At 48.8% G+C, this 21,358-nt stretch overlaps 4 protein-coding genes across 4 annotated transcripts; 2 read left to right on the top strand and 2 right to left on the bottom strand.

The window, feature by feature from the left end:
• Positions 1 to 1,517: 1,517 nt before the first annotated feature.
• ColSpa_07739 (RutC family protein) lies at positions 1,518 to 2,079 on the top strand (the record flags this gene model as incomplete). The annotated part of the gene is made up of 2 exons (XM_049273951.1): positions 1,518 to 1,629; positions 1,760 to 2,079. 2 exons carry the CDS (start codon positions 1,518 to 1,520, stop codon positions 2,077 to 2,079), a joined length of 432 nt encoding a protein of 143 aa, XP_049129908.1.
• Positions 2,080 to 2,728: 649 nt separating this feature from the next.
• ColSpa_07740 (putative epoxide hydrolase) lies at positions 2,729 to 4,213 on the bottom strand (the record flags this gene model as incomplete). Its single annotated transcript, XM_049273952.1, has 5 exons — positions 2,729 to 2,800; positions 2,906 to 3,102; positions 3,186 to 3,261; positions 3,324 to 3,873; positions 3,930 to 4,213. The coding sequence occupies 5 exons, from the start codon at positions 4,211 to 4,213 to the stop codon at positions 2,729 to 2,731; spliced, it is 1,179 nt and encodes a 392-aa protein (XP_049129909.1).
• Positions 4,214 to 13,475: 9,262 nt separating this feature from the next.
• Positions 13,476 to 14,600, top strand: ColSpa_07741 (calcium/calmodulin-dependent protein kinase; the record flags this gene model as incomplete). Its single annotated transcript, XM_049273953.1, is given in 3 exon segments — positions 13,476 to 14,060; positions 14,099 to 14,267; positions 14,287 to 14,600. 3 exon segments carry the CDS (start codon positions 13,476 to 13,478, stop codon positions 14,598 to 14,600), a joined length of 1,068 nt encoding a protein of 355 aa, XP_049129910.1.
• A 3,402-nt stretch (positions 14,601 to 18,002) lies between these two features.
• ColSpa_07742 (alpha-galactosidase 2) lies at positions 18,003 to 20,140 on the bottom strand (the record flags this gene model as incomplete). Its single annotated transcript, XM_049273954.1, has 2 exons — positions 18,003 to 19,545; positions 19,608 to 20,140. The coding sequence occupies 2 exons, from the start codon at positions 20,138 to 20,140 to the stop codon at positions 18,003 to 18,005; spliced, it is 2,076 nt and encodes a 691-aa protein (XP_049129911.1).
• Between the last annotated feature and the right edge of the window lie 1,218 nt (positions 20,141 to 21,358).

A 21,358-nucleotide genomic window follows, 5' to 3' on the forward strand; every position in this document is an offset into this window, starting at 1 on the left:
GAGGGGAGTTGACGCTGCGGCTCGAAGGAAGGCCCGGCAGATCGCCAAACCAAGGAAGCCATTAGCTCCAATCACCAAAACGGAGAGAGGCCGGAAAGAAGGCGATTGGGTGTTGTCGCACATGGTTTCCGATAGATCCGGGTGGCAGGATGCTGGTATTGCAGTACAAGGCTGGTGTGAAATCTGACGATAAAATTGGGTTTGAGTGCGAGTATCAGCTTTGTGATGGTGGCTACAAATTGTTGACTATGGCGGATAGTGACGGAATTTTAACGTTGCGCCTGCCTTTCAAATAAGCAATAACAAGAAAAAAACATGGCATTGTATGAGAACCCCTACTTTCGACAAGCCAGTATCGATCCAAGCCTAACTTCATACACCCCACGTAATGCACTTTGGGGAGCATTAAATTGCTGAGGCTTTCGCCAAGCTCGGTTGAGGCCCAGCTCGGCTCAAGTCTAATTGATTCTACCGAAGTGGAACTTTCCTCGCAGGTATTGTCTTAAATCAGCCTAGTCGTTGAATACTTAGTTGGCCACGTCTGCCTAACGCAGAAGTGGGCGTTCTACCGCAGATCACGAAAGTGCTTTGAGATTTCTGACACAAATGGACACTTGCTGCCACTGCAACGGAGGAACCAACTATCCGAAGGGGGCAGTGCATGTATGAGAGTCCTACTCCCTGTGCATCCCTTCTGTGTCTCTTGGCATGGCGTTATGTGCCAGTACTATGTACAGTCTGCTAGCTGGCTTGTTTGTCGCTGGATGCCAAGAACGTTGCGAAGCTGTAAGAGCTGACTGCCAAGATTGCCAAGTTAACATGGTAGAAGACGTAAGTCCCGCATCGGTTCATGACCAACCATAACGTCAGATAGCTAAGTAGCCCAACGTATGGTCGGATTTGGCTAGATCTGGTTACCGCCGACGGCTGAGCCGCCACATGTTGCCATTTCCTGGGCAGTTACCCCGCTCCCGTGGAAATGACCTGGTGGAATATGTAGTTTCTAGCGAATCTGAATTATGTAGCCTGCTGTGAGACACACAGCAGTAGCCATTCGCTGCTGGATTTAGTCGTCCCAGCCGGGTCGGCTGGGCGTCACCTCTGTGCCTGCTTGGCGCTTCCGCAACTCTTACTCATCCTGCACAACTTCGGGATCGAGTTACAACTGTACCTAGGTTGCCCTGTCATCCGGTGACTGCACAATATCTTTCCCGCATTATCCACCGCCGTCCTGGAAAACAAGAGGCTGAGACGCGGCGAAACCTGCAGGATCCCTTACTATCCTAGATAGGTGTAGAACCACATCATGCTCTGCCCCCACGTCGTTCCTAGTCTTTGGGCTGAACCTTTAAAACAAACACCCAAGAACGCCATGAACAACCCGAACAGGCCCTATACGACTATCACAACCCATCTCCCGTTCATCTCTTACGTCTTGGGGTATTTTCCCCTTCAATTGAGCCAGTATCCCTACTCCCTTTGCCCAAAAAGCTTCTAGTTAGCCTTCAACGCCCGACATGTCTGGTCTTCGCTACTTCTCCTACAAGGACCATGGTGCCCGTCTCCTGGAGCAGATGAACTATCACCAAGCCGTTCGTGTAGGCGACCGCATTGAGACCGCGGGTCAAGGTGAGAACCCTAAGTTTCTGCTTCCCACGTGTTGTGTTCCTACAGGAATTGTCTTGCACATCACCACGCGGACAAACATACGGGGCAAATAACCTTTCAAATACCTGCTTTAAGCTAACGGACCTCGCAGGTGGTTGGTGCCCGAAGACGGGCGAAATCTCTTCAGATCTCCTTGAGGAGATTGACCAGGTCTTTACCAACATCGACCTTGCCCTCAAGGAGGCCGGTGGCCAGGGCTGGTCTCAAGTTTACCGCATTCGCCTCTACGCGCTTGACGAGGCCATGACGCCTGAGGCTCTTGGTCGTATGATCGAGAACGTGAAGAAGTGGGCGCCTAATCACAGCCCTATTCTTACTGGCGTTGGCGTCACCAAGCTGGGTCAGCCTGGAATGCGTGTAGAGGTCGAGGTTGCAGCTTACGACCCTGAGGGAGCTAAGACCATCCAGTAGATGCTTCCTGCGTCCAAGGCCGAGCGAGATATGCCGTTACGTACCTGTGATGGATAAGAATGTCAGCACGATAGTAGCTTAAAGAAGAAGATAAGCCATTTTTATTCTGCAGGAAGCCAGCCTATAAAGGAGAAAATTTGGAAGCTCGCCCCCGAATTAAAAAACAAAACCATTGTCTGCTATCCCAGAATGACAGAACTTGGTCTAAATTACATTCAAAGTGAAGTGATGCTTTGGTGCAACGACAAAACCAGAGCGGTGTTTAAAAAAATTAGTTTGTCATCATGGAAGGACATTAAGCATTCAAAATAGAGAGATAGAATCGTATAGTCTGTAGATTACAGTTCGGACTTATCGTATTGCCATTTCTTTCTGTGTATATTCATCATAGGTTGCTGAAGGATTTCTCAGGTGCAATCCTTCAACTTGGTCTATTTCAGCCATTAACACAACACAACACCGTGGGACGTCCAGTGCTACATCATTCACAAGCGTCAGCATCTTTTTAATCTCTCGATATGATTTCACTGTGAATTAGTTGAGACAATGAACGGAAAACCTCAAAAAATCTTTCTCTGCCTAGTCTACTGGATATCGCACCGCCCGCAACGCTTTACCACTAGTTAACTCCAATATGTTCCGATCTCTCTCAGATCCCCAAGCAGGGCAGCTGGATTGTCAAGCCCAGCAAAGTTGCCTCCGAACTCGTGATCTGCGGCACCTGTCAGGATTATGTTCCACTCCTTGCATAAGAAGGGTAGTACTCACTTCTATAGACAGTCAAGTTTCCCAGCAAATGCAATACCTCCTTTGGCCAAAAGCCTACCATGTACTTGAAATAGCTGACCAGCATCGGAGCATCGGTACTGGCCTTACGGTATACCCTCTCGAAAGCACCAGGGTCTTGTGCGTATGTGTAGACGGAAGAGACAAACGAGTGCGTCAGGTAATACAGGGAGATACAACGCAAAATCTCATTGTGATTCAGGATAGAGGGAGATTTCCCAGCGTTGGGGTCGGACCCTTCGTGCAAGTACACGCGTGTTAGTCTGTTTTTCTGCCTGTGCAGAATTTGGACGCGTCAAATAAAATAAAGGCACACTTACAGCTGATATACTTCTCGCCGATCCACGCCAATTGCCCCACGGGATTGTCGTAAAGAGCTAGTCCAATAGTGTTCGGCTTTGGGAGAAAAGTTACTCACTGGATAATCTGTACGGGGGCACGGTTTTCCATTGGCCTACCTTGGTAGTGTGTTCAAGGAAATACGCATTGCCGGTGATTCCCCAAGCAGTGGACCTGTCAAGTTCAAACTGCTCCAGCGGCGACAGCGTGATGTTCATGGCTGTGATCTGCTCAGCCGGCGTGGGGAGGAAAGGAATGAAAACAAAATGTGCAGCCCTCGTTGTTGTGTTGAACACATCGTACAATGTAAAAGTAAGCGGCGCCCCATGAGACGTTCCGTGCGCGGCAAACGTCTTGTAGCCGAGTACCTTGGTCATGAGCGTGTTGTACACGCGAGCAGTATCGTCAAGGGTCCAGTTTCCGGGAGGCGATGAGGAAAAGGCGAAGCCTGGCAATGACGGCACGACCACGTTGAAAGAAACCGATTTCCCGGTAGAAGTCTTGGCCGTCTCGGTGAGTTTCTTGATAATGGGTGCGAACTCAAGAAACGATCCCGGCCAGCCGTGGTTCAAAATGAGCGGTATAGCGTCGGGATTCTTAGACTTTTCATGGATAAAGTGGATATTCAAGCCCTCAATGTCTGCTGTAAAGTGCTTGAAGCTGAACACGCTTAGGTAAGTATGATTACCGCTCACCAAGATTGAGTTGGAAGCGCGGGAATTGACCTATTCATCGACTTTTCCTCCTTTTTCCAGTCAAACTTTTCCAACCATTGCTTCTGGAGGCTTTTGAGCACATCCAGATCAATGCCCCAGTTAGATCCAACACCGGGGTATTGGGGTTTCTCGGGAAGGCGAGTGTCTCTGACGAGATCCAGCATCCGCGGCACACCCTTCGCAAGGTCGATTTTGAATGGACGCAGGTTGAACGGCGCGTCTGAAGGTGCTGCGGTGACAGCATCAAGGTACATTAGGCCAACGGCCAAGCGAGGAATGATATCCGGTCCCATCTTGGTCAACAATTGCATCTGCATAAGTCGTGCTTCTGGGTTCAACTCCTTGATGTTGTGGAACATCCGCCAGTTATAAAGTAGGACGTTGTCAAACCGGAGTTCTCACCAAGACAGCTGTTGCCTGCCTAAATAGGGCAGAGAGCGGACTGTTCAGTCTCGCTGACGACCAAATTGGGACTTTTCCGCCTGCCTGTCTCACGCCTCCTCACACCGAAGCGATCAATTCAGCTGTAATACGGCGCTAACAATGGCGGGGTGGTTCAGCCCTGAGGAGGTAAGCAAGATGGTGGAGCATCCGCTCCCACGCCAGGTACTGGGCGTGGTCACGAACCAGAGCACAGAATAGCCTCATTCATCCAGGTTCTCGATCAATTTGGGCGTAATGTTGAGGACTTATTTGATTGCTAGGAAGTATCGTCATCAAGGAAATTCATGAGGCAGTCAAGTTCCTGTATGAGAGATGATTGCCTTTATCTGCAGAAGAACCTCTTAATACCCTTAGTGGTACAGTCAATGCCATGTTCCTCCTCAGTGCCTCATTGGCGCCCAGCACACCCGAAGCCTCACTATCTGTGAGTCGGGTGCGAAAATGAAGAAGAAAAAGAAGAGAAGTAGACGGGAGATGAAATCAAGCCTCAAATTTGAACATGAAGAAGTCCTCATAACTGAGGAATTTAATGAAGTATATATTTTTTACTTTCTTGATGAAAGTAAGCTTCTACGACTAGGTGTAAAGGTCTCTGAGAATGACACTCGAGTTGTATGATGCATTGCGCAGCGGACTCAAATTCAGCGTCGGGGTTGTGATCGGAACCCAAATCAGTCGATGCCTGACAATCTCGGGCCGGGGATCATCATACCCAGCACAGTTAGGCTTGACGGCTCTCACTACAAATGATTCATCTGCAACTGGCTAAAGCGCAATGGCGGCTTACAAACTCACATTTCGGTCAATATACACACTCTAATTTTCACATACTTGCTTCTGACCTTGCTGCGTTACAGCATGGAGTGAAGGTAGTGTTGCGCATGAGAGACACAGGGCGTTTACTTCGCATCATCAACGATTGGCTCGGTTATAGTTAAGTATCTAATCTATGGTCTTTGTAGCATTATGTATAGGCGCGTTATTATATATAAAATAATATGTTTTGTCTTTATTAAAAAGATATTTTTCTTCTAGGTATGATATATAGCTATTAGAGCTATATTTTTGCCTTTAGGTAATTATATCTCTTATAAGAAAAATAAGCTTATTTTAACCCTTTTTTTATATTATTGCCTATACTATAATTAAAATATTTGCTTTAATGTAGCTTATTAGGTTAATAAATTGCTTATTTTAGTGCTTAGAAGGGAATCTAAATACTTAGGCTAAGGGCAATAAGGAGTTATTTTGGTATGAGCTCTCGTTAGAGAACTGGGTCTGTATAAGAAGAAAATTAGCAAAAAGGCCTATATAAGAGGTAAGTCTAGAGATAAGGGTACTATTATTAACTTTTTGATTTTTTATAGCTATTTTTTAGTAAAAGTAAGCCTCTTTAATGCTACTTTTCTAGTAATAAATAGCCTTTTTATAGCCTTCTATTTGCAAAAGTTAACGCCTTATAAAGTCTACTTAATAGTACTAAGGTTAACTTAGCCTTTTTAAGACTTAGTAAGCTTTAAGTAGGTAACCCGGAAGTTATAGTAAGTAAACCTGATAATTGCCCTTTTCTTTTGCTTATTAAGTTTCAGCGGCTTGCCTTTTTGGGGCATAGACTTAAAAGATTGGCTTTCTTGGTATTGTTGAAGTGTGTTGGCGACTGCCTTATAGGAGCAGTTAAAGACCATAGCCGCGTTGCGGTAACTTTGGCCAGCTAGCATAAAGGCCACAATTGCGATCTGCTGATCTCTTGATAACTTATCGTTAGGCTTTCGATTTCCTGATAAATGAGAAGAAAAAGCTTGTAAATCGGCCTCTATTTCCTGAAGTTATGGGAGAAAGGAAAAAATCGATGCATAGAGGAAGACGCGTCAGGACGCGCTTTAAGGTGGGGTGATTCCACACTTCTGACCCCCCACTGATGGGCCTGACTTCTTAGCTAACTTTCTTTCCCCTAAAATCACCTCTCGCTCCCTGACCCTTGTTCGCCGTTTGGGAGCTTCTATCATCATCCGTTCGCTTCCAGGGTAATCTTTCAGGCTTCTCACGTTGGAGTTGCTGTGGAAATGCTGACTGCACCAGCAAAGCGCCGCATCGAGCGAAAGGTGGAGGAAGCATACGTGAGCTGAACCACCACAAACACCATCTTCTATTGATTCTGATGAACTAGTAGCCTAGCCGCCACTGCTGGCTCCCTGCAGAGAAGCGTGAAGGACACCAACACGAATCCCCGGATTCCGATTCAGAAGACACAACTGCAGATAGGGGACGAATTCTTCCTTCAAGACTCGGAGCAGACGGGTCGGGTGAGGCCAAATATGTTAATTCAAAGGAAGATGCTGCAACCGCAATAGAACTCCACGAGCTCATATCCAGCCAACCGGCCCTAGCCCCTCACTTTTGCGCTCACTGTGGGGAGTGGGAAATCGATTTTCGTCATTTTCGACTGAATTATCGAGGTAGCACGAATCTCAACCAAGGCCGCCAATATCCTGGGCCTGAAGGTGGTTTCACTGCTCAATATGCCCGGGAAAAGGCGAAGCTTGGCTGTGATTTCTTCAAGAGAGCTCCGAAAGAACGGCGATCATTCTTTCAAACGAGGCAGAAGAAAGAGTTAGATGGAGATGAAGTTGCGTACGTACTTGTGCAAAAGGATACCAACATCAAGATGATATTTTATCTCGCCTGGAAGGGACCCGATACGGATGGGTATGGTGAGGCGTATGAGGTTTACCCTGCTGACGGTAGGATCTTCCAACTTCGCAGGTCAATAAAATTGTGCTAATCTATTTATGAAGGCGACCAACCTCGTTCCGGCGCATTAATAGGTCACCTCCCACCTAACCTAGTCTCGAACTCTGAGCTGAGCTACCGTCGGGTCAAACAATGGATACACGAATGCCAGAGAAGCCATCCGAAGTGCTCGTCCCGATCGAACACATTCGTTCCCACGAGACTGCTTCATGTTTCGGGGACTCCTCAATATCCAAAGATCAAACTCTCAACTGAGCCACCCATAGCACCTTACGTGACTCTTTCTTACTGTTGGGGTGGAGACCAAGATGCGAAAACATTACGATCCAACTTTGAGTCTTACCAAGATCATATTCAATTTTCCACCTTGCCATCTACGATTCAGGACGCTGCCATAGTCACAATTCAGATCGGGCTGTCATATTTGTGGGTTGATGCGATGTGCATCATCCAAGACGACGATAATGACAAGATGAAAGAAATCGCAATGATGCACGCGATCTACCGAAGCTCACAAATAACAATAGCACCATCAGAAGCGGTTACAAGCAAGACCGGATTTCTCAGACCTCGAGAAATGTGGCGACCCATCAAGATGAAGGCCCGTTTCGATGAAAACGTCTTCTCGGACGTTCTTCTGGTTCCAGAAGGCGACTCGTGTAGACCAAGTGCTCCTCTGTTCCAAAGAGGGTGGACACTACAGGAGACATTATTATCTACCCGTGTTTTAGTTTATGGCCTGAGGGAGCTGACCTTCCTCTGTCTAGAAGGTATCAGATCAGAGTGCGGTTCGCACTTGACAGTCGAGGAGATCAACTGGGCCTTCCATCCTGGGAGTAAGATCCACGTGAACATGAATCACCCTCAAAGTTGGAATTACTTGATTGCATCTTACTCCGAACGCTTTCTCACGATCGAGGACGACAAGCTGTTAGGCATTGCGGCACTGGCTGAAGAATATGGACGGAGCAAGGGCGTTGATGGGTATTTCGCCGGGTTGTGGAGGGACAACTTCCTTGAGCAGGCGCTCTGTACCACGGCGTCATACACTGGGTCTCCTAAGCATTCTAAAGGGTATACAGCCCCTTCTTGGTCCTGGGCAAGTGTCAATGGCGAGATCACAGGCTTCGGAGCAAGCTTCAACATGCCTCTGGCGTGGCTACCCGAGACAATGCCGAACAACATCACATGCGAGTTGATTGACGTTAAGACAACTTTGACAACGCCAGAAAATCCTTTTGGAATGGTCAGCGGTGGATACATACTGGTACGTGGTAACTTCCGGAGGGTCATCTGGAAAAGCGAGCACGACCGGGGTTCGGCATGGAACGGCAATGGATGTCTCACATCAAATACCAAAGAACGTCTCGAGGCAAGAGAAAGGGTATTTCGTGACCCGAGAATGGCGATCAGGATAGACCATCATCGGGATTGGATGGAGGAAGACTTGGTTCTCCTATGGAGCCTTGAGATTTGCAAGACAGATGAGGGACTGGGGTATGCGCTTCTCCTTAAGGAAACGGAGGCCAAAGCAGGGGCCTTTCGGAGAGTAGGTCGTTTGCAAATAACCTCAGTGGATGAGTCACTGGGTAGTTGGTTCGACAGCGAATATATATTCCGGGAGGTAATGGTGATCTAAACCCTTTGGTTATGAATTTAATACCTACTTTCGTTGATATACCAATATTAGACAATTGAAAGAAGGCGCCATTTTTTTCTTTTGGCTACCTACGAGAACGACTCGCGCTTTACGACTGCTATATGCCATTTCCCGTGGAAATCCAATCCGCTGTTGCAAGGGAACTATGATCGTCATACATTGGAGAAGAAGCACGACAAGCTATCAGTCGCTATTTGTATCAAGTGCCTTTGTGTACATTCGTCTACGTTAAGGGAGGAATGGTCCTTCAAGATGTGGACTTAACAAATCATTACAAACGTCTTGAATGCACCGATCAGATTGACAAGTAGAAATAGAGCCTAGGTGAAGGCTTTAGGCCGAAGGCCCAGATCGAAAGTGGAATACAGAGAGCAGAACAAATCATCCACATTAAACCTCCTGTTGCTACCAGCTAGTGGCTGTTCTTAGACCTTCAGGAATCTCAACTGGCCGCCCAAATATAGCTGGTGTTTCCTGGAGAGGTTTTGCTTGATTCGTTATGAATGAGGGGTCGTTGGTTGCGCGGCGAACGATCTTTTTAAGTTTCTCGTACAGAACGTCTGCGGTGACGCGATCGTTCACTTGAATCAAGAGCAAATGCCGGGTGATTAAATCGATCAGGGCACCGAGCGCTGTGTCACCTTTGCAACGGGGATCACTCCGCAGAACTGCAAATGCTTTAAGCACCGAAGGATGAATCACCGCGTTGTCTCCCCGAAGCGCGTAAAAGTTTGAAGTTCCCTTTATGGCTGTCCCTTCCTCCCTGGATTCGGCAAAGCTGTTGACGGCATTGAACCCGTACATCATCCAGATAACGAATTCGAGGTATATGCATGCTATCGACCAAATGTCGTATCTGCGAGGTCTAGGCTTATCTGTCTTCTCGAGGGCTTCCGGTGGTTCGTATGAAGGTGTAGTCGCTCTGGTGACGGTACCGACGAATCTCATATTTGTGGCAGCTGTGTGAACCTTGGAAATCCCGACATCTGCAATGACAAGATTACCCAACCCGCGGCCTGGGAAGTGAAGGATGTTCCCGGGCTTGAGATCTCCATGACGGCAATTGATGCGGTGGAGCTTCCGGAGAGCACCACTAATTCCAAGCATCTGTTGCAGAGACCACAGCATGTACCCCTGATTTGACATATGTAGCATCCAGAACTCCTGAAGATTCCCTCCTTCTGCCCACGGGAAGGCTATGAAGTAAGACCGGTCTCGCTCGCAGAAGAACAAGTATCGGATGAGATGTTTGTCTTTGATACCTCGTGTCTCCAGGAGGTTCTTCTTTTCCTTTTCAAACAAAGCAAAGCCATCAGCCTTGCGAAATATCTTCACTGCAATCACCATGTCCGTGTTTTGCGCCTTCACATATCGATTGTTAGCAGCTAGATCTTGTACTGTCGGAGCAGGTTCAGGGACTCACCCCAGCACCGGTTTGGTGAGCCGCATGCAGCTCGCTCTTGTAGACGATATTGCTGTGTTCACCCCGAAGTTCAGTTGCCCTTAAGAATGGCAGCGGACATTTTGAATCCACCTGAAAGACTGTGGATGTCCCTGAGACATCCAGTTTTGGGGCAAGGAAAAGCCACTGCTTTTCCAGAAACATATCCACTCTGGCTTCATTTTTCCAATCCTGAAACGACTTGACTATTAGTCTCCCCTTGGACTCCAAAATATTACCGTGATCTTCATGAGTTGGCCTGGCAAACGGCAAATCGTCGTCGGTTAGACCATCGCCTACCAGCTTTCGAATTGCCTGAGGCTCTCCAATCATCACAAGGATTGCGAATAATCGTCTTGCGTTCTTCAGTATTTCACTTGGCAGGCTATCGGAGAATAACCTATTCATCAGGTTTCTGGGGAGCTCATTTTGGACGGTCTCCTTGGTGATGAGATCATTCAGACTACTGGCTGGCAAGAAGTCTTGACTAACGACAGAAGAATGTTGAAGAGAGCTTTTCAGCTTTGAGAGTAGAGATCGAGAAGGCATTGGTTGTTGAGTAGCCCTTTCTGGACGTCGCTCTTGGGGATGGGATTCATGGATAACTGGGGTTCAAGACTCGACAGGACGGCCCACCGACAATCGCGGGTCTTATGAAAGTCTCAGCATAAACCATGACTTGCGGCTGTACAAGAAAACAGGCTGTAAATCAAGGCGACCATGAAGGCAGCCACATAAGCATCCGTCAGGCCGAAGTCACTTTCAGAACGAAACTGCCGAAGGGACTCCCATGTCTTTCCGGGCCGTTACTTCGACATCATCGCGCTCCAGTGACCTGGCGTTGGCACAGCCACTGTACAACTTGTAGACCAACAGGTCATCCAAGACACATCCAAAGTCTCGCTGGAAGCCGCGCCGCTGATCCACAGCCTGACAGTCGGGGAAGCCCGGGGTCAGCTGGCACCCCCTTTCATATGTGCGTCGCAGAACGGAGACCACCACGATGGTATTAAGGTCCAATGAGGAACTCTTGTCCTGACACCTCACACGAAATAAAAGATAAGCTGCTTGGTTCAGCCTGATCTGGCGCTGGTGAGAGTCCGCAGGTTCCGTCCAAAAGATAAGATGCACCTACCCCGCTTCCTTGGCTGTGCTTTATGCAGACGCACGACTTTGCGCAGACTCATGTCATCGCATTACATGCATGTCAGGGGAGCTAGATGCCATGCTCACAGCCTGATCCCCAAAGACAACTCCATTACTCTGATGTTTCGCTTTTGCGGATACCAGCAGGCAGATCAAGACTTTGGGACGTCTGAAAGTTTTAGTGCATTTGCTAGGGCCCATGCCGATCTCCTTTCCGACTCTTTGCAATATCCCGCCTATTCAGAAGTAAAAGCTGAGTTCATCAAACCTCAACCTGCTCGAATGGGGCTGAGAAGTGTTAGCATGAACTTTTGGCCAATGCCTACGGCTTCCCGATTTGGCTCTATGCAGCCATCACACCACTGGCAATAGACGCATCGCTTAAAGGTTGCTGTTGGCATGTGGAATCTGGAGAATGTCCGTTCTCTCCCGACTCCGAGCCTCATTTGGCTTGATCAGCAAGCGTGCGAACCAGGCGCACCAGCTTCGGTGGCACATGGAGGCTGGGCACCATCCAGCCGATGGATGATATGTGTGTGCATGGGAGATGAAGCTTCGGACTTGGGTTAACTTGCCTTTGTCCTTGCTTTGCAAGTCATCATGTTGGATCGAGCATATATGGCATCATTGTGCTCCGTAACAATACCACCGAGCCTTGAATAACAGAATCTTTGTGGAGCCTAGAGTCGATAATTCATCATCTTTCTATTAGGCAATACCAACGCTTCTGGATATGACAACACTTCAAGTCTGCCTGAGTGAAACTGGGCTTGGGTCTAGGCAGAATGGTGTACACCAAAAGGCAACCATGACTAATGGAGAAGTCGTGGAGGGTGTGGCGCCGAGCAAAGGAGGGGAAGGCCGTTATCTGCTATGCAACGGCAAACACCAACCATTGAGCCCACCAATTCGTGACTGCATAAGTACGTTGCTGCATGCTCTGGATAAGTCCAATCGCGCAAGATCCAAGTTCGCCTCGATCGATGCTGTGGGGGCAATGCCACTCGCAAAATTATTTCTGAAATGCGAGGCTTACCACTGCTGTGTGGCAGGGATTGGTCGTCATCGCATGTGAGTAGGACCCATAAGCATGCCTAGACGCATAGGTTGGCGACATAAAGCTGAACGCGTAGCCGAAGAAGGGCCAAGCGTCCGAGCACAATTATCGAGTTACAAAAGCTCACGAGAAGTCCCTTCGAAATACTCGAACGGTAGACAGACAACACAAAGACGGGGATCTCGAGCATTCGCCTAAGCCGATATCGCGCCGTGTATCTTCAATCACCATATATGCCAGGAGGACATCGAGTATACCGTCTCAGTTGTGGAAGAAGTCATCCATTGCCAATCTTCGGAGAGGTAGCAACGGAAGTGAACATAGCAGCGAGATGGCCGCTCTTCAGCGCCAATTAGTCAAGGAACAGCTTCCTGCAGGGACATGCGGAGGTACCTTCCTTCCATACTCCGTCCTGGAAGAGAAGGTAACCACGCAGGTAGTCATAAACAACCTATCCCGTGGAAAGAGCAAGTCGCCAGAGATCCCCATATCGAAAATTGCCTCCTTCGTCTGTGGAAAGCCCGGGGCAAGGAGAGTTTTTGCGATTCTTGTCTGCATCAGCCAATCTAAAATGATTGACCTGTTCTACAAGTATAAATTTGACGACTCTATTTTACCTCTCTACGTCGACGATATCACCGGTAAAGTGGAGACCAAATCCACCAAAATTGGCCACTCTGAGATCACCAGAAAAGTCTTTGCCGACGAGTTTTGGTTAGAAGAGGTTTCACCGTGGATCTTTGCTGACGCCCAGTGGCAATTTCTTGCCCCGATCTTCAACGGACATCGATTCAGATACTCGTTTTGTAAAGAACACCGAATGCCTTTCTTGGAGCAATCTGGTGGGCACAGGGAAAGTCATTTCAGCACAGTGGGAAAGTGGTCTATTCATCAGTCTCATTTCAAGAAGAGCTCAAAACTTGTAAGTGCACAGACCCCTCGACCAAAGCATTTCTATGGAAATCATGGATACGACACTGACAAAGAATACAGCGCCTATCGGTTGACACAGACGGTCATCCGGTTGTAGCAGTGAAAGAGCTGAAAAATGTCAACATGAACGGTGACGAGTACGAGCGCGCAGCCGAGGCTGAGGCAGAAGTACTACAAATGATCCGTGAAATGGAGCATCCACACCTCATTAAGGCGATCGCTTACTACAAAAGGGGCGATAGATACTTCATTGTTTTCCCGTGGGCCGGAGGTGGCAACCTCCGAGACTACTGGGGAAGAGAGCCTCCTCGTAACCTCGATGGAGATTTTGTTGGCTGGGCTCTTGGTCAGCTCTGTGGCCTGGCTAGTGCGATGAAGAAGCTCCATTCAGCAAAGGACTCCGCATGTCGGCACGGGGACCTGAAGCCAGAGAACATCCTTTGCTTCGAAGACACGAGGAGCTCTGACCCGTTTTCTCAGCCATTTCTCGTCATTGCGGATGTTGGTCTGGCCAAAGTTCACACCTTAGCGACTGAGATGCGCAACGAAGCTACGCGCACATTGAACGGGACGGTCATGTACGAGCCACCTGAAGCTGTACTGCTGCTAACTAAGAAACAACCACGATCACGGCGGTATGATGTTTGGTCCATCGGCTGTATCTATTTCGAGTTTCTGATTTGGCTTTTATATGGAAAGGCCGAATTGGTTCGCTTTGGGGATGACATAGCTCATCCAGTAAACAGAACTCGGCAATTCTTCGATGTACTTGGATCTGGAGTGACTGGGGCGGCCAAGATCAAACCCGAAGTTCAGAAGTGGATGGACTGGATCAGAAGGGACCCAAGGTGCCCATTGAATACTGCCATCCGAAAGCTACTGGAGCTCATTTGCACACGATTGCTAGTGATAGAGGTAAGTAAGCCGAGAACAGAGTCATCTGGAAGCGCCAGTACCCAAGGCGGCACCACCCTACATGCGACCAATGGCCCAGATAACCCGAGCATTATTCGATCGGACACCAACAGCAGCTTTAACGGCAATCTCGCCGACGACCTTTATTACCGAGCGACTTCCATCGAAATGCACGAAACTCTGGCTGGCATCCTAAAAGACGCTTCGGGCACAAAGCCAAAGATTGCGTGGATGAATTGGCAGGCCAGATCTCCAGGAGGGCCCGGACGATATGGAGACACCTTGGGTGTTTCTCAATCAGGTATAAGGGGTCGCCACGGCGTTAATTCATGAGGTGAAGAGTAACTTTCCTAGGATCTCTTTCCCCTCCAATAACCAATTCGCTGGTAGACATCAACGCCGACGTGGCGGGTGCAGATGATAGTGGTCATTCCAACGATGTAAAAGTCCCTTATCCTACAGATTGCAATATTGTATACTGACATCGACAGTACGTACGTTTGCCCATAGTGGTATAAGGCTGTCCTATCCTGGCTAATAATTTCCGTGGCGTAGATGGTATGAAATCTGCTTCGTCAACCTTCGAATGTTAATATCAAAAGCTAATATTTTATTTAGTTTGTACGTTAGCAGACATCAACAACATGTGCACTTTGCTAATAGTCACTGATTTAACAGACGGTATGTCTACTCAAGGTCGAAACATTTACCTGACACATTTGATATATGGTGGTCTGATGTTTATGCTGACAATGCACCCACTGTCTAGCCAGTAAGCTTCTTGCGGTCTCAAAAGGAGCTACACGTTCTGATTAGCAATGCTCTTCCAGCTTGACAATGAATGGGAGTGTAGCCCGGATATCAACACAGCATTAGAGCTGTCCAAGGAAGTCGACATCTTTCGCCAACTAACACTTAAAACTAGGATTGCCACCCTTTGTTCTCGATGCAAAGATCTCCAACAGCGGCTCTGGTCCCATCGATTTTCCTTTTCTGATAACCTCGAAGCACTGGCGGACAGGGGGGGAGTTTGTGATCTCTGTCGCCTACTTTGCGTTTCACTTGGACCCATGATGGCCAAGAGCTACGAGGAGATTCAATTTGAAAAGTTCAACAGCTATTTGGCGGCAAGTGTGAGACCCGGACGGCCAGTTGCAGTCTTGTACAGTTTGCCAGGTGAGGACAACACCAGTTCCATTTATTCATCTCATGCTAATTCTGAGTTTCAGAGAAGCCTTTACTTGGTGCACAGTTGGGGATGCCATTGCTTCCGGTTGCCGGCAGTCCAGCGCATATCGCAGTACTATCGACATGGTTGCGGGTCTGCGACGATACGCACGACTGCAGCCCAATATCAGACACCACATTTCTTCCGACGCGAGTTATTGACGTCGGACCTGAGGGCTCTGGATCATGCCGATTGCTTTGCGCAGATCGTGGGCAAACGAATCCAGGGAAATATCTAGCACTATCGCATCGATGGGGGGCCCCGGACCAACATAAGAAATTTTGCACTCTGAAGGAAAATCTGGAGAGCTTCAAAGAGGAAATCAAGATGACGGAACTCCCTCAAACCTTTCAAGATGCCATCAAAGTCACACGAAGCCTCGGTATTGGGTACCTTTGGATTGATTCGCTCTGCATCGTCCAAGATGACCCTCAAGACTGGCAGATGGAATCTCGTCTGATGGAACAGGTTTACAGCTCAGCCTACGCGACTCTAGCAGCTAGCTGCGCAAGCGGTACCGAGGATGGCTTTTTGAAGTCTCGATCATGGAGACATTGTGTTACATTAGAGTCCGGCAGGGGCTCCTACCATGTCTGCGACTCCATCGATGACTTTGGGCGTGATGTTGAACAGGGAGAATTGAACAAGCGGGCTTGGATTCTCCAAGAACGAGCTCTATCCCGTCGCACAATCTATTTCTCTGAAAAGCAGACGTACTGGGAATGTGGAAGGGGTGTAAGGTGTGAAACGATGACGAAAATGAGAAAGTAAGCCTAGCTGGGTCTATTTTCATCTAGTCTGGGCTTGACTGACCTTCGATTTCTCAGCCGGAAAGCCTCGTTCCTGGGAGATTCGGACTTTCCCCACTCCATTGACACCTACGTACGAGGAATGAAGATCGAACTTTATCAAGATCTCTACCAGAAGTACTCGGGGCTGGCACTTAGCTCCATTGGTGACAGGCCAGTCGCCATCCGCGGGCTTGAAACACGCCTCATCCGCACTTTCAAAACTGTCGGTGCTCATGGAGTTTTTGATGCCTTTTTTCATCGATGCCTTCTGTGGCAAAGAGCAGGCCGGTATCTGAGTCGGATCGATTCAGAATTGCTTAGAGGAGTTTATGTTCCATCATGGTCATGGATGGCTTACGACGGTGAGATCAGATACATGAATGTTCCCTTCAACAAGTATTCCTGGGAAGTGGACATCATCTCGCCATTTAGAGCTTGGTCATCTCAGAGCATGAAGGAGAGAGGTGAAGGAGAGACGGTCTGTGAGATCAAGGCGCCTGTGTGGGACTTTCGGGACTCTAATGGCCTTCAGCTGGAGCTCGACACTCCAGATAGGATGCTCTCGAACCTCAAGTGTGTCATTGTGGCGAGAAAGAAAGATCTACAAGGCAACCCTCAACAGTCACACTACATAATAGTTGTGCAATTTGTCGCGATTGACGGGCTCTGCGAGGTGTATGAGAGAGCTGGCATTGCGGAGGTCAGAGGGGAGCAGATTGCGTTCAACAAGGGAAGTCGGAGCGGCATTCTTAGGTGATCTTGGGACATGGAAACAAGGAGCAATATGTCTTCGCTCTTTTGGCACGTAATACATACGATCCCTTAACGTACTGATCCGACTTGACTTAGGCTCTTAGGCTAATGCGTAGCTTCTGCACCTGAAATGTATCACAATACCCTCACACGCATCGCACAGCCTGATAAGAATTGCACCAGAGCCAGAACAACTATTAGTCCAGCCCCTTCAGGTCAATTCACTGCGAAGGATACGCATTCATATGCTCTAGACAAAGCAATCCTATACATAGAAACTTAAGCCGTTTTTTTCATGTCCTTTTTACCATAGTAATAACTTTATAACAGTTTTAAGCCTAGCTTATGCTATACCCTTGAATTATTCCATTCATTTACATAAGCCCTCGCTTGTTCAGGCTCCCGAGCAAATTGGGCGCAATGGTGGGGGATTCGTTAATTATATGTCGTCGTTGAGCTCAGGCACACACTAAAGAAAAAGAAATTGTTATGAAGCATCACCATGTAAGGAGATTCATGAAACAGTCAAGTTCTTGTTGAGAGATATTTGCCTTCATCTACAAAGAGAAAGTCTTAAGCCCCTTAGTGGTACCATCAATGCCATGTTCCGCCTCGTCGCCTCATCAGTGCTCAGCACACCCAAAGCCTCACGGCGTGTGGGTGCATAGGATATAAAGCACAGCTTCTCCGCCAAAGATGTCGCACGCGTCCTTGGCGGGGGTTGTTTCCCTCGTAGTCCCAGATTGCATTGCGGATCGTGATTCTGAAGTAGGACGTTGTGGATTGTATATTTTTATCAATACATCGATTGCCTGTCTAATAGTGCTGAGTTCAGATAGTTCGGTCTCGCTGTCAACAGCTGGGACTTATCCGTTTGCCTGTCTAGCTATTACGATTGATTTACTACATTAAAGTGGCTCATGGTCGCGAAGTGGCGGCATCTGAGCCTGTGAAAGGTCCCTTTCAAACTTTCTGGATGATCACAACACGGCTATCATAATCCCCCTCGAAGGCGTATTGCACTCCGGTGCTCATCAATGTTGCTCCAGAGAAGGTGCCGTTGTTATCCAGCGAGTAGGACGCTGCCGGGTCTAATCCTTGCAAACGAAGTCGCGGCAAGGCGTGGTTGTACAACGCGCGCACCTGGAAGTAGAAGAGCACAGCCTGTGATCCATCCTCAGATATGACCATAGCGGCTGGCCAGTTCGAATCCTCGGGCAGGTTGAGGCGCCACAAGTCACCTCGGATCACAATGGGATTGACCCGCTCACCGAGTGCTATCAAATCAGGGATCTGGACCTTATCCTCGTCAGAAATCTTTGCGGGGTTCAGTTCCAGACCGAAAGATCCGCCCATCATCGCGACGTGTGCGCGAAACTTTATGGGAATCGTGCGTCCGGTGAGATGGTTGGGCACCGCCGAAACGTGGGCTCCCATGGCAGAGAGCGGGTACGCGAGGGACGTGCCAAATTGGATGGAGATGCGGTCCAGAGCGTCGGTGTTGTCGGATGTCCAAACCTGGGGAAAGTAGTGAAGGATGCCAGGGTCGAAACGGCCGCCGCCGGATGCACAACCCTCCCAGAGGACGTTTGGGAATCGAGATGTAAGGACCTCGAAGACATGGTATATGCCCAGCATGTAGGAGTGACCGATGCCTGGAACGGGGGTTTCGTGGAAGCCTCTGTTGTTGTCCCACTTCACGTATGAAATAGGGGCGCTTGAAAGAATTTTTGAGACTGACTCTATAATAAATTCCTGGACCTCTGGCAGCGCCACGTTAAGCACGAGCTGGTTCCGTCTAATTGTTCGGGGATAGTTGCCAGCATGGAGAGCCCAGTCGGGATGCTCGTTGTAAAGAGTTGAATTAGGATTGACCATCTCAGGCTCGAACCAGAGTCCGAAAAGTAGATCATCTGACGAGTTCGTGACCCGAAGGTCAGTAACCTTATTGACGAGAGCGGGTAGGCCATCCGGGAAGCGGTTCGGGTTGACCTCCCAGTCGCCAAGACCACCAGTGTCGTTCAGCCGGGGATATTGTTCGCCAAACCATCCGTCATCCAGGACGAAGAGCTTGACACCGAGTTTCGCCGCTTCCTGAGCGAGATTGTAGACAGTACTCTCGTTGTAATCAAAGTAGAGCCCCTCCCAGCTGTTAAGCAGTGCTGGACGAGACTGGGCAACGTATTTGCCCCTCATAAGATGGTTCCGATAGAGACGGTGAAACTTTCGTGACAAGCCACCGACTCCGGTTTGCGAGTACACGGCCACCACTTCCGGAGTCGTAAGAGACTGTCCCGGTCCAAGAGGCCAGGAAAGCTGATACGGGTTGAAGCCAAGCATGGCACGGGTGAAGCCTTGGGATCCTTTCTCGACCTCGACGGAGAAGGAGCCAGTATAAACGAGAGAAAATCCCCACGCCTCGCCCTGGGACTCAGTGGTCTCTGGAGACACGAGCGCCAGGAATGGATTATGGAGATGGGACGAGTATCCAGTTGTGCTCCCAAAACTGAGTTAAAACCAAGTCAATAAGATACCCTCCAAGACGGCTTTGTTTCGTTTTGTACTCACCCTTGTGTCCCATAGTCGACCTTCCGTCGAAGTCTCATAGCCTCTCGGGCCCAATCTCCTCTCAACTCGATCATCTCCATATCCCCAAATGGCAAATCAACACTGAGGCTTGCGGCTTTGTCAATGGTGATGTTGCCCTGGCCTTGATTGGTGATGTTGACGCTCCTTACGATGGCGTCATATTTGGGGAAGATGGAGTATGAAAGGTCGACGGCTATGGAGCTATAGTTGTCGTAAAGGGAGACGACGAGGGTAGAGACTTCATCCTCAGTGCCAAAGGTTGAGGGCAGACCCGGCAAGCCAGGCTTTCCTTGCGCGACTCTGTGAGATCGATATTGGAGATCACTGACGGTGTAACCCTCAGACTGGCGAATTTGCAATGCGGGGATGCGGAAATCCCCACGGCCAAGGTCGGGATACTCCCGTCTAACTCGACCGATCATATCAACCCAGCCGTTGATCTCCGGAGACAGCATCGCCATGCTCTCTGTCGCCGAGCCTCCAAAGTGGTCCGAATAAAGATCACCCGTCATTTCATCTACATGAAAGCGGTAGGAAGAGTGGTCGCCATTGAGGGCAAAGGATTTGCCATCTACGACAATGCCTGTATGATGTTAGTCTTGTATATCTCGAATCGGCATTGTGTATTCCCACCCTTTGCAGACGAGACACTTTGGGCTGATATGGGACCGGTGAAAAGCGAAGCGGAAGCCGCAATGGCAAAACGCATCAACCAAGAGTTTCCTGCCATTTTGTGTGAGGTTGGACCGCCAGCCAAGATGGGACTAAGTTGAGCTTGTTTGTCTGCGAGGTCACGATGATCTCAGAAGCCTGAATCAGGCATCCGATTTGAACTGCTGAAGAGCAAGTATTTATATCATCTACCAATTTCGCATGGGCACTTCCGGATTCCCTAAGCTTGTTATGATGTGTTAGTTCACCCTGTTGGCCATGAAAGGCTCGTCAAAATTGTCGGCAGTTCCCCTCAGCGATCAGCAAGAGAGTTCCACCTCCAGTCTATCGCCCGTGCGCCCTGAGGAGAGAGTTTACCCCACAGGTTGGGTTCTCTGCGAGTTTTCCAGTTTTCCGCTAGTATCCCGCCGCGCCTCCCCAGCTTCTCCGCAGTGCGTCAATGACTGGATGCAACGTTCTACCGGGTAGTGACATTGATCAAGCTTCTTTTGGCACCGCACATGATCCTGTTCTTCCGGCTACGGCCTGAAAAATGGTGGATGAGGGGTAGCTCGGTCTTGGCATGGAGCTAGTTGAGAACAGCATGGAACGATTTCTGCGGAGTACACTTTGTTTCATTGGCGGTGTTATGCTTAATTTACCGTCTTGTGTCGATTATGATGAGCACGTACCTTGTTTATTGGCCCGTATTCCAACATGAGCTCAACCTTTTCATGGCGGTCCACACAGCGGATTTCGTGAGGAGAACACACTCATTAGAGCCTGCGGGTTCCACCCCCCATAAAGTTCAACCATTGTGTAATGACGTGCTTCACGCAGCAAGATGGAGCACTGTCCTTGTGGTTGTTTGGGGAAACCCATCATTTGGGGGTGTAAGAACCGTCGCTGCCGTTCATGTAGAACTCTGAATTATGAGGCAATCTATATATGTCAATGCCACGGAGAAGAACATCCGCGCTGTGGCATATTTCCAACTTCAACGTCCCTCTACGAGATTTTCCCAGCCAAAGCACTCACCAACTCGGGAGCTTCTCCGCAGCGTAGCCGCTGCAACCCTG

The sequence above is a fragment of the Colletotrichum spaethianum genome, assembly GCF_022836535.1.
Source record: "Colletotrichum spaethianum MAFF 239500 DNA, contig20, whole genome shotgun sequence".
Classification (NCBI taxonomy): domain Eukaryota; kingdom Fungi; phylum Ascomycota; class Sordariomycetes; order Glomerellales; family Glomerellaceae; genus Colletotrichum; species Colletotrichum spaethianum.